This window comes from Triticum aestivum, chromosome 2A (genome assembly GCF_018294505.1).
Source record: "Triticum aestivum cultivar Chinese Spring chromosome 2A, IWGSC CS RefSeq v2.1, whole genome shotgun sequence".
NCBI classification, from domain to species: domain Eukaryota; kingdom Viridiplantae; phylum Streptophyta; class Magnoliopsida; order Poales; family Poaceae; genus Triticum; species Triticum aestivum.
The window spans coordinates 771679934-771693035 of NC_057797.1; the positions used below are offsets into that span (position 1 = coordinate 771679934).

At 44.2% G+C, this 13102-nt stretch overlaps 1 protein-coding gene across 1 annotated transcript; it reads left to right on the top strand.

Annotated features, from left to right (window-relative positions):
- Positions 1–11246: 11246 nt before the first annotated feature.
- On the top strand, positions 11247–12302 carry LOC123186636 (transcription repressor OFP13-like). Its single transcript, XM_044598365.1, has one exon. The coding sequence runs from the start codon at positions 11404–11406 to the stop codon at positions 12106–12108; it is 705 nt and encodes a 234-aa protein (XP_044454300.1). The 5' UTR covers positions 11247–11403; the 3' UTR covers positions 12109–12302.
- Positions 12303–13102: the final 800 nt, after the last annotated feature.

Genomic DNA, 13102 nt, shown 5'->3' on the forward strand with positions numbered 1-13102 from the left:
CTAGTTGTGCTAAGTATTGACTAACATGCTCCCATGTGGTTTTTGTGCCCTCTCCATTGAACTTAACAAAATCTGGAATCTTATATCCCGGAGGGCACTGGATGGCATCAAAGTACTCGGGGTACGGCTTTTGGTAAATCCGATTCCGAGGTAACTCAACTCCAAAATTCTCTCTAAGCATCTTAGCCATCTCCTCTCTAAGATTAGCTAGACCATCATCCATAGTGGACGATGAAGCTTGTGGCAGTGACATAGAAGGAGTATGGTTACTAGCTGTAGGTAGGAATTGTGGCATGTATGTCGACCCATAATTTGGTAGTGGTCGAGTGGTTGTAGCTGTAGGTAGAGTTTGGTTCGGCGTTGCCACCGAACCTGTCATGCTCATAATAGGATTAATGGGTGTAGCCACAATCTGATTTGTTTGGGTAGGATAATAAGTCATCGGCACGGGAGGCGCCGATGCAATAGGTAAAGCCAGATTAGGGTTTTGCACACTAGCAGCTACACCATTATTACCACTAGACGATTGAGATATATTCTTCTGAGCATTAGTATTTTCTATAAAAGTTTGATAGACTAGATTGTTACCATCAGCAATACGACTTTCAATCTCAGCCCACTGCTCAGGAGAAAAGGCAGTACTTACAGAGGGTTTAACCTGCTTCGGCTTGAAGAGGAGGGAACTTGATTTCTTCAATCGGAGTGATGTTGCCTTGGCGATCTTTCTTGAATTTTGCAAGGAACTCCTGCAGGTCCTTCTCCTCGCGCGCCTTCTTGTACTCCTCATAGACTTGGCGATGATCGGCCGATATCTCATCAAGACTGGGCTTAATGATGTTATCGGCGTCTACCTCAGATGGCTTGGGAAGATCAGACATGGTGGATGATGACGATTGATCTTCGTTCCCCAGCGGAGTCGCCAAAAAGTGTGTTGACACACGAACACGTCACGTGTACCCTCGACGCCGGGGGTGATGCACCGCAGCTCACGTCGAAGGAGACCCGACCGACAGCGCGATACGCAAGACAGTCGACGGGCGCTTTTGCAGACCCGAAAACCCCACACCCCCGGGAGGGACCCCGTCAGGGAGTGCGGCGGCTATGGGCTGCCCTAGGTCGATTCGCTCGCCCCTAGAGCCTCGGGATTCGCAGCTCTCAAACACGAAGAACAGCGAAGAACGAGATAGAAAAACGGTGGAGAGATAAAACGTAGATGAAAAAGTAGTATATTGATTTGTTCGATTGTGTGTTGTTCAATCGGCCGTCACCCCCAACATATATAAGAGGCGGCTGGACTTCCCGTACAAGTAAAGGATTCATCTAGGCTTTCCTTACAAGAAAAATTACATCAATTCACGTCCTAGAGTCCTAATTCTATTCCAACTCGGATTCAGTCTGAATCTGGCCCAAACTCTGTCTTCCTTCTTGCGCGGGCCGCCGGGCTTGCATATGATCTCCGATCGAGACGGCCCAAATATCAAACTTGTGCGCCTCGACGATACGAACAACTCTCATGTTGATCACTTTTTTCAAATAAGGCCATCTTGAATACTTTTCGAGGTCATCTTTATCTTCCAGTCGGACTCGGTCTTGCAGTAGACTGGATTATCCGAGTCTCGTAGTGAATTTGTAGGCTATATATTATCTCTGATGATGATGACTCCAAAATCAAAATTTACCGTCTTGATGATACGCACAACTTCTGTATTGAACACTTCTTCATCCAAGGTCATTTTGATAAACTTTCGAGCACATGTTCAATTTCACTCGGACTTGAGCTCATCCACTCGGATATTAGATACTTTCACTCGGATCGTCCGATTGGACTTTTTCACTCGGAAGACAATCTTTCACTCGGATGACTATATTTCCACTCGGATGACTATATTTCCACTCGGAAGGCACTATCTTATTCAATCGGCAAGTTTTCGTCCCGATGGTAATCTTTTCACTCGGAATATTTTCACCTGGACGACAATTTCACTCGGATGATCATATTTTCACTCGGATGACTATATTTCCACTTGGATAATAATAAGTTCATTGGTCAGCAAACTTTCACTCGACCGGAAATTTTCACTCGACCGTAAACTTTCACTCGGATGGTAAACTTTTCACTCGGATTTCCGACTGAAAACATAGCCCGATCTTGATTTGTCTCTTCAGGCCTCATACGATCTCGGATTGAGACGAATTATATGTGAAAATCGATCGGCTCGACGAGATGAAACTTTTCCATGTTGAAGGTTTTTCGATTCAAGGCCGTCTTTATGGCCGAATTACTCGCGCAACCCATCAGACAAGTGTCTGGCACCTCGCGTCATATTTCCATTGAGGTTCGGTCTGCAGTGTATTGCCTCTAACTTTTGCATATGAACTCGGATTGAGATGATTTATATATCAAAATCGATTGCCTCGACGAGACGAAGACAATTCCGTAAGAGTGCTCCTTCATCCGAGGTCATCTTGAAGACGTGATTGGTCAAAAACCACTCGGAACATTGAACTATGCCACTCGGAGTATAGTTTCGGTCCGTAAGATAAAGTCGAATGAATATAACCGAAAAATCAAAGTGGTTCCACTCGATGACGTGAATATTTTTATGCTGAAAACTCATTCACTCGAGACCATCTTCATTGCAATCTGTATCTTGCCAAAATCAGGTGTCAACACAACGCATCACCGTCGCCGCTCCCGTGAAGGCACCAGCTTGATCTTGTCACGACAATCGGGAAGGCTTCGTACACGAGCACCTAAGGACCCTTAAATCGCACTATTAAATAGATCTTAAGCACCTGGCACAAGATCTCAGCGTCGCACACGCAAAATGAGAAACATTTACCTTGCCGCCCCAAGGAGACGGTAGGAATCTACGTCGGAGCTCCGTCAACACATGCAGATAGACGAACTCGAAGAGGATTGGAGCTCATAGACAAGCTCAAAGTAGAAGTGTTGCCATCCGCCCAAGCGGCACACTTACAAGGACTAAAAACCTTATCCTAAACTACTAGCCAGAGCACTACACCAAGATTCCCGTCTCCGCCACCAGCTGCTGGAGTGGTAGGCAGAGGAGAGGAAATTCCGCAAACTCGTCGGGGAAGTCTAGCGTGGAGAGTTTTCCCTAGCCGCCAAGGGAAACAGAAGAAAGCGCTTGTAGAAGATGTCGACTGATTCTCTAAAATAAATCCCAGCATGTTTATACCACGGTCCTATATTAAATGCTAAATAGGTAGTACTCCCTCCGGTCCTTTTTAGTTCGCATATAAGATTTGACTGAAGTCAAGCCTCGTAAAGTTTGACCAACTTTGTAGAAAAAAGTGCCAACATTCACAATCTGAAATCAATACCACTAGATGCGTCATGACTTAAAGTTTTACTCCATCCGTCCATAAATAAGTGTACATCTAGCCTTTGTTCTAAGTCAAAGTTTTAAAACTTTGACCAATTTTATAGAAAAGAATAGTAGCATGTATGACATCTAATTGATATATTATGAAAGTACACTTCAAAACGAATCTAGCGATACTAATTTAGTGTCATAAATGATGCTACTTTTTCCTATAAAGTTGGTCAAAATTTTAAACTTTGACTTAAGACAAAACCTAGATATTCACTTATTCACGGAGGGAGGGAGTATATTATATAACTTTAGCATGGCAGATGTTGATATTTTTTCATATAAATATGGTCAAACTTTGTGAAGTTTGACTGCAGAGAATTCTAATATGCAGAGTAAAAAGAACCGGGGGGGAGTACTAGCGGGATGCGAACTGCCAAGTACATACCAGCCCTAGACTCCCAACCCTAGCCGTTGCTGGCACAACTTCCTTACACGTCGTCGTCGCTGACACAGCTTCCTTGCATGTCACCGCCTCAGTGCTCCACTTCTTCCACGTCTGGCAGCCTCGTTGGCGGTAGGAGGAGTGGGGACCCGTCCCTCTCGTGTTCTTTTCCTTTTGTTTTTGTTTCTCTGGTGACATCAACAAGGTGGTGGCGGCAATGGCATGTTGGAATTAGGTATCTCCCTATCTCGACGACGTCCGGTGTGGCGTCGACGAAGGGCATGTGGGAGTTTGTGCCTTTAGATCTGTTACTTCCCTTCAGATCTTGGAAGTTCATGTGTCTTTCATGAAGAGCTATTGACTGGCTATTGGTGCAGCGACTTCGACATCTTCTTCCTGTTCCTTCAGAGATATATAGATCTGGTCTCAAGGAGCGAGTGGTTTTGCAGTCTTCAAATTCCTGGTATGCCGAGGACATTTGCGGGTGTCCCTTTCCTTCACTAGTAGAAAAAGGGTCAAACGTGAAGCACATTAGTGCCGGTTTGCATTAGAGCCGGCACTAATGTGTACATTAGTGCCAGTTCGTGGCGGCGATCAATAGTACCGGTTCGTGGAGAACCTTTAGTACCGGTTCATGCCACGAACCGGTACTAAAGAGGCTGTGTCAGCCTGCGGTCAGGCTATGGCCCCACCATCACCATTTAGTGCCAGTTCGTACCACGAACCGGTACTAATGAGGTTATGGCAAGCTGTTTTTAGTCCCACCTCGCCAAGAGAGAGGCAGTATAAGCGGTTTATAAGCCGTCAGTGCACAGACAATGACGAAGAGTTGCAATGCTCACCTACATGTTGATTAGCTTCAAGCCTTGCGGAATAGCATAGATTGCACTGAGCTATGTGCAGTGGATTAGTGCAATCTATACTATTTCGAATGGCTTGAAGCAAATTAACCAGCATTGCACCTCTTTTTTATTTTTAATAACTTATTTAAACTCTGGACTTCTTTTGTGTTCAGTATGCAGCATTTAAAGCGACGTCATCAATTTCCAACATGCTCTGACATCATTTGCTGTTTTTCGGTCATTTACCTAATTGTTTAGAGAGCTAAATGACCGTGAAATTGAAAATCACTACAAAATGAATCTTGAAAATGTTGAAACTTGGCATGGTATCATCATATCACCCGCATAGCATGCGCGAAAGAGTAGAGAGGGTCACGGCAAAAACTGGACGCACTTCGTGTACAAACTGGACATACTATTTCCGAGTATCAGGGTTTCGGACGAGAACTTATCTGTTACATGGCCACTTCAATGTTTTTTAAACATATTTGAACTCCAGACTTCTTTTGTGTTTAGTATGCAACATTTAAAGCGACGTCATCAATTTCCAACATGTTCTGACATCATTTGTTGTTTTTCGGTCATTTACCTAATTGTTTAGAGAGCTAAATGACCGTGAAATTGAAAATCACTACAAAATGAATCCTGAAAATGTTGAAACTTGGCATGGTATTATCATATCACCCGCATAGCAAGCGTGAAAGAGTAGAGAGGGTCACGGCAAAAACTGGACACACGCAAAGAAAAAATTTCACACCTAAAGATCTGGGATGTGATCGGCTTAACTATCATCACTTTCTTCTGTGTTTCACACCCAGGAGGGAATCTCTGTAATAGTTAGGGTAGCTAGTTATGTGTTTTGGCATTTGAAACACGAAGAAATTTTATGTGCAAGCAAATTCTTTCATGCATTTACTGATTTTTTTCCAGCTAAATGACTCTGAAATTGAAAAGCATTTCAAATGAACTCAGAAAAGGATGAAAGTTGGCATGGTATCATAATTTCACCTACATAGCATGTACAAAAAAGTAGAGAGGGTTAACTGGATGCACTTCGTGTACAAAATGGACAATCTGTTTCGAAGTATCAGGGTTTCGGACGAAAACTCATCCGTTACAAAGGCATTTCATTTTTAAATAACTTAAGCATTACCAAATTGAATATAATGATAAAACACACTAATATTAAACATAAGAAAAAAGAATCACTAAAAAATGTATTTTTAAAGTTAAGTTATTCACAAACTAGTGATTCACACAAATTTCAAATAATTCAAAATTTAAACTATTCAAATTTAAGAAGTACTGGCACTAACTGAAAGTTTCTAAAAACTATCAAAAATATTCACAAAGAAACTCTAAATATAGCAAAAAACAACTAAAAATAAATAAAACAAAATAAATAAAGCAGAAAAGAAAAAACTAAATGAAAAAAGCCCACCTACCGGGCCACAGCGGCCTGCATACGACTAGAAACCCAACCTGTTGTTGGGCCAGGATGCAGGCCCGCAAGCCCAATAGGCCCCACAGGGCAGAGTAGCAGAGGTAGGCCCAGAAGGCCTGCTTTAGAGAGGAGCTCGAGACAGCAGCGGCGGTGGGGCTTAGAAGCAGGTGTGAGCGCCCTTCGGCTAGCGAGGTGGGACTAAACTTCTGCGCCCCTCGCCTGGTAGCGCACACCCCTTTAGTACCGGTTGGTGGCTCCAACCGGTACTAAAGGCCCCCCCTTTAGTACCGGTTGGTGGCTCCAACCGGTACTAAAAGCCTTCATTTCCCGCCGCTTGGCCTGGCGAAAATAGGCCTTTAGTACCGGTTCGAGCCACCAACCGGTACTAAAGGCCCATCCTATATATATAGCACTTACGAAAATTTCAGTTTCATCTCCCCACTTCGTCTCCAACCTCCGCCGCGCGCGCCGCTCGATCCCGTCGTCGCCGCCCGTCGCCCGTACCGTCGTCATCGTCGCTGTCCCCGCCGCCGCCCGTCGTCGTCGTCGTCTCGCGCTGCCGCCCCGAACGCCGCCGCCGTCCGTCGTCATCGCCGCGGCCGTACGTCTCTCTCTCGCTCCCGCGCACACACATACATACACACACATACATACACACACATACACACACACACCGCGCCCCCGCCCCGTACGCCGGCGCCCCCGCTCGTACGTACGGGGCGGCGGCGTAGGGCCGCACACACACACACATATACCACACACACACGCATACACACACACATACACACATACGTACGTACACACATATATACGTATATATACACACACATGCATGCACACACACATACACACACACATTTTTTTTTACTTATTTTCTATTTTTTAGAAAAGTTAATTAGATATTCGAATGTTAGATTAATGTCGAATGTTAGATGAATTAGCTAGCTAGATAGAAAAATTGTCGAACTAGAGATTAGAACTACTTGAATAATTAATATAACTAGTTTATTTTTAGTAAGAAAATTTAGGTATATGAGATTAGAACTAGTTGAATAATTAATATAACTAGTTTATTTTTAGTAAGAAAATTTAGGTATATGAGATTTGATGATCTAATTAAAATATTATTTGTTCATGAGTTTTTCTGTTTATTTAATTTTATATATATTTTGAGTTTATATAAATGTTAGATTAATGTCGAATGTTATGAATTAGATAGAAAAGTTCAATATATAGTAATGTCAATTGAATATATAGTTAGATATATTAATGTCAAATATGAGATGAATATATATTTGGCTAGATATAGGTGTTTAATGTTTCACCTATATGAACATAGGAAATATCATCTGACGACGAAAAATATTTTATTATGTGCGAACACTGTGAAGACCAGCGCGGCCTGTGCAACCAAAATTTCCTTGTTGATGGTAGGCGCTTCAGCATCAAGCTGGATGAGACATTTGAAGTTGATACAGTAAGTCACTTTGTCAATTATTATTTGAATGCACAACTTATGCTTCATTTGCTTCAACTTATAATTTTAAATTTTCACTATTCTACTAGCGCATCCCCTGCCATGCAAGAATTTTTGTCTTGGATAAGATAGGTTTTAGTGCTATAGATGATATGGAGCTAAAGAGAGTTTACTTGAAGACGGAGCATGGATATACTTTCAACGTCAAATTATATAATGGAGACACATACACCCATTTTGAATGCAAAACTTGGCAAGCACTATGCAAGGCTTATGCATTTGAGCCTGATATGGTTATCACCTTTGATATTCGTCCGGAAGATGATATTGAAGGTAATATAGACATCTGGGTCGATGTGCAAACGCCTCCAGTTCTACCATTTGGTGAGTTTTTCTCAACCATGCATGCATATGTTTATGTCTTTCATACAGTTTATTCAAAAATATTGGACAACTAATTTGTATTGTCAGCTTATTTCGGTTCAAGCAAACATGTCCGGCGCTTGGTAGACAGGACCTACTACTGCCCCGGGGCTCAACTAAACTGCAAGGAGATAAGTCATTATGTTTCATGGCTTGAGGATCTTAATACTGTCAAGACAATTTTTTTTCCTAAACTTAGAAATGTTAGTACTCAAAACGTGCGACCAATGGTGATCGTATTGAACTACGGTCACATCTATAATCAAAAGATGGTAAGATTTTAAATATTTGTCCTTAATTAGTGCATCTTTTGCATACATTATTTTTGAAGCTAAAACTTTCATTGCTTAGTATATTAATTACTATACGATGTTGTTCAACAGGGACTTCCGATGACAGTTATGCCTCAGTGGATTGAGACAAAAGGTCGCATGTCAATGGTTAGCTTACGACCAAGATTTCCTACATTGCACATGAGTGCATTCAGGATTTCTGAAAGCGAAGAATGCTTAATAGTGAAAGATTGGAGCAAAATTGTTAACGATCGCAGAGAAGTACTAGGGGGCAGTAAGGAGAAGCGCAACCCAAGATTAGGAGACAGATTCATCTGCATGCTCCAGTATGATGAATCAGGAGAGCTATACATGTTCTATGCTATTCTACCTGAGAGGGAGCAGCAGGATCAGTAGCTACTACTTCATGCTCTTAATTAGTACTTGTCTCATGGCCGGATCCGTGTCCTGAACTTCGATGTTGGTGATGATTATGTTGAACTTGATGATATCTCTTTGCTTCTGTTACAAAGTGAATGTTTCCTCTTTAAGCTAGCCAACGTTGATGATGATTACATAGCTAGCGGTAATGATTATGATGATTAAATAGTGGTAATTAGACGACTACGATGATTTTTAGCGATGATGATGATGATGACGATTACAACTCATTATAACGTAAAACAATCCTAAATTAAATTGATAACACAAATTTAATTGAAAAATACAAAATAAAACAAAAACCCACAACCATTTAGTACCGGTTGGTGTTACCAACCGGTACTAAAGGGCTCCCGGCCCCCGGAGCTGGCTCGTGCCACGTGGTACCCCTTTAGCACCGGTTCGTGCTGAACCGGTACTAAAGGGGGGGGGGGGGTTTAGTGCCGAAACTTTAGTGCCGGTTCCTGAACCGGCACTAAAGGGCCTTACGAACCGGTGCTATTGCCCGGTTCTGCACTAGTGCTTTGATGTAGATTCAATGCAATTTTTTTTATTTTTGGCAGACATAATAGAATCAAAGAAAGAAGAAGGCTAATACGATTTTCAATGTAATGTTCTACTCATCGCTCTATGTTCAATTATCTGTCCATTGTATCGGTTTTATTTTCCTTACATTAATTAGACCTAAGATAACCATTGGATGTCTTTATTGAAAAAAGGTACAAACTAATTTCTTTGGGTACACATTTTTTTAATGTACTTCGAGTCAAAATTTGAAAAGTTTGACCAACATTATCGCTCTAAATATGTTGGCTAGACACTTGTGAACCATATGCTTAGATATGTTTTGGGAAGTGATTTTTCCTTTTCTTTTTAACAGGGGAAGGGATGATAAGGACCTAGAGCCGACTTTATTATAACAAAGATGTAGAGCACTACCCAAAGGAGGTGAAAGAAATTAAAAATTATAAACATGTCCTCCCATTCAACATTCAGGGCCTCATGGGAGAAAGCAAGAAAAGCAATTGGATCCTAAATCAACCGATGACGTCATCGGTGATGCTTTACCGCCATCTCTAACCAAACCCTTACCTTGGGAGAAGGAGCGAAGGGCCTCACCAACGGAGGATGAAGTCATGGGCTTCGAAAATACTCCCTCCTCCCCACAATATAAGATCATTTTTCAAGCTGCTTGAAAAACAATCTTATATTGTGGCTTGGGGAGGAGCGAGTATTTTTAAAGCCCCTGCTTGAAAATCGATCTTATATTGTGGGGCGGATGGAGTAGCTGACATATCGTCCAAAGGCTAGCAAACCACCCTAGCCATCCATGTCGTTCTTCAAAGACATATCCTTGTTTGATCCGTATATTATACGACAAAGGTTGAGGCAGCTGAAGAAGATGTGTAAGAAGCAACAAAGCCATATCATACCCTGCAGCACGCCAGATCTGAAGGCCAGACCATGGATCCACCCCTCCTCCCTCTTCTACCGCCACACCATGACGACGAGTAAATGGGGAGAAAGAACTCAGGTTAACCCGCTCTGACGGGATGCTGAGCTTATTCTTGAAGCTTTCATCCACCACAGACCACCTCTTATCCACCAAGGAAATCGACCTTGAGAGGAAGAAGGCGAGCTTCTTGACCACAGTTGTTGCCCATGGCGCTATTAGCATCACCTAATCCCCTACATGTGCGTCATCCGCCGTCATGGCGTCTGGTTGTCTGGCCGGGATAGGCATGCTTGCTCTATGTGGCATTCAATGGTTGCTCTCGGTCTAAGCATGAGTTTTGCCATACCTCACTCGTTCGCAATTTCACAATTGGTTTGGTCATGTTGGACCAAATGATGGAGATCATCTCACAGGCTCCTAACCCATTGAGCAAGAGAGAAATAGGGATTCGAAACGCCACAGGGATGGGTCAGTGTGGTCAGCTAAAGCTTGCCAGGTGTGCATCAGCGGGTTTTGTTATGTGGCGGATTCGGCCGTGGCGGGTCGGGCCAGGTGTCACTTTTTTTTGAACATTAGTACAGATGCAAACACTCATACATACGCGCATACACTCACCCCTATGAACGCACACACGCACACCCTATCCCTATGAGCACCTTCAAGAGACTGAGCCAGCATGGCATCTTGAAATTTACGAAGTCGCCATAGACGCCTCGTCGTCGACGCGAACGCCCACTGAAAGTGCATCGCCGGAAATTCTAAAATAAATTCAGAAATAATGCGAGCACCAAGACATGAATCATGATGGGCTAAGAATTCCACTGTCCCACTTAAGAAGTGCCATCCACGCTTCCGATCTATTTCGCGCCGGCCCACGGTGCCTCTAACTGATATGTGTACCCAACCTGTCAGAATCAAGGGAATATGACAAAATTTGGGGCTCCTTTCCTTGATGATTTTTTTGACACAGCTGTACAAAGGGAGAGAGTATTATATGATTTTGGGCAGCTACCATGCAAGACCGCGTGGATACAATTGGGCCAACCGGTGGATCACCGCCGGCCGGCCAGACAAGAGGAGACTCCCAACTCACACAACAACGACGCCCATCTTCCCTTGCCTTTCTCACACGCACACAACAAACACTTCCATCTCCTTTCCATTTAAAAGCAAGGCCATCTCAGCTCATCTCCCTCCCCATCAGCTCCCTCGCCATTGATCAATCATCCTCTGCACATCATAACAAGTGACAAGCAGCAGCAGCCATGGTCAAGAAGCTCGCCCTCGCCTCCCTCTTCTTCACCAGCGGCAGTGTGGACGCCACCGCCGAGAGCATGTCGTCTCCTCCGTCCATATCAGCTGCGTCCTCTCGCAGCATGGCCGCCTCGTGGCAATGGCCCTCCTGCGCGCAGGCCAGGACCGCGTCCTTCGACGGCCGCAGCAGTGTGAAGGGGGAGGCGTCCTTGTCGTCGGCGCGCTGGGACTGCTGCAGGACCCGCGTGATCATGAACCCAGCCTACTGCGACGACACAGCCGATAACTCCTTCCTCTCCGCCTCCGGCTCCTCTTCTGCCTCCACTGCGGCGCCGGAGCCGGAGCCGGAGCCCTCGATGGACGAGGCGGTCATCCGCGAGATCCGAGCGTCGAGCCGGCTCTTCTTCGAGCCCGAGGCGACGAAATCCATCGTGACGGCGAGCAAGCCGGAGGCGGATCAGGCAGCGTTCGGCGGGGCGACGGCGCTGGCCATCGACTCTGCGGACCCGTACGGCGACTTCCGGCGGTCCATGGAGGAGATGGTGCTGAGCCGCGGCGGCGGCAGGGGCGAGGACGACTGGGGGTGGCTGGAGGAGATGCTGGGGTGGTACCTCCGGGCCAACGGCAAGAAGACCCACGGCCTCATCGTCGGCGCCTTCGTGGACCTGCTCGTCGGCCTCTCCGCCGTCAACAACAAGCAGAGCGGCCAGTGCTAGCTACCATGCGAGCGCGCAATGCGATTGCTTAGGGAAGAAACGGTGTCATGCCATTGGTGGCATCAGCGATTCGACCTAGATGGATTGAGCCAGCGAGAGGCGTAGGCTGTGTTGTGTTTGTTGAGAGCATGCACGCGTGCCTGTACTAGTACTACTATACTTGATCAAATTATATGTGGATGTTGATAGTTGAATTATTCGATGATTGCAAATCGCCAGCCAGCTAGATATGGTTGAATTATTTGATGATTCGATGGAGTGCTACGTACGTAGCTCGAGCTTTCTCGCTCCCATGAGTCCCATCATGTACCGCTAATAACTATGAGGTGTGGCTAGGTCTCGGTCGACTGAGCTTTAATCAAGTTTCAGTCAAATGATACAACATGTAAGAGAGTAAAAGAAAAAACTGAAAAGAAAATTTTACATGGATATAGTATCGACTGAGACTTAACGAAGTCTTAGTCAAGTGAGACTTAGCAAGACTGATAACTATACTCATCTGGCCAAATGTTAGACATTGTTTTCACAGTGCTGTGAGTGACTTCTATACATGGTTTTTCACTTTCAGTGATATTTCAATGAAATTCACTGAGTTTCAGTAAGTTCAGCAGTCACTAATATATTTACATTTTAGTCAAAACATTTCAACAATGTCGAAAATACACATGAATTCAAATTATTTAAAAATATTTTCAAAAAATATAATTGAATTAAAGTGAAAATTTCGGCCTTTTGGCCGTGGTGCTCAATTTTCTTTCTGAAACTGAAAGCGAAAGCCTTGCTTCTGTACCCCTACCACTGCCACTTTGGCGGCCGCAACGCTACGACGTCTTGTCTCGAGATCGGACCCTGCCTCTTCCTCCCCTTCTTCTACTACTACTTCAAAATATGATCATACTTGTTTCCCTGATATAGTGGCAAGCCCTCGCCTTCTTCTACTACTACTACTTCAAAATCGACTGCGCGAGTGAGGGATCGACTGATTGGAAATTCA

What these genes read in the sequence shown, in the direction of transcription:
- LOC123186636 (XM_044598365.1), top strand. Translation starts at nt 11,404, where the DNA reads ATGGTCAAGAAGCTCGCCCTCGCCTCCCTCTTCTTCACCAGCGGCAGT.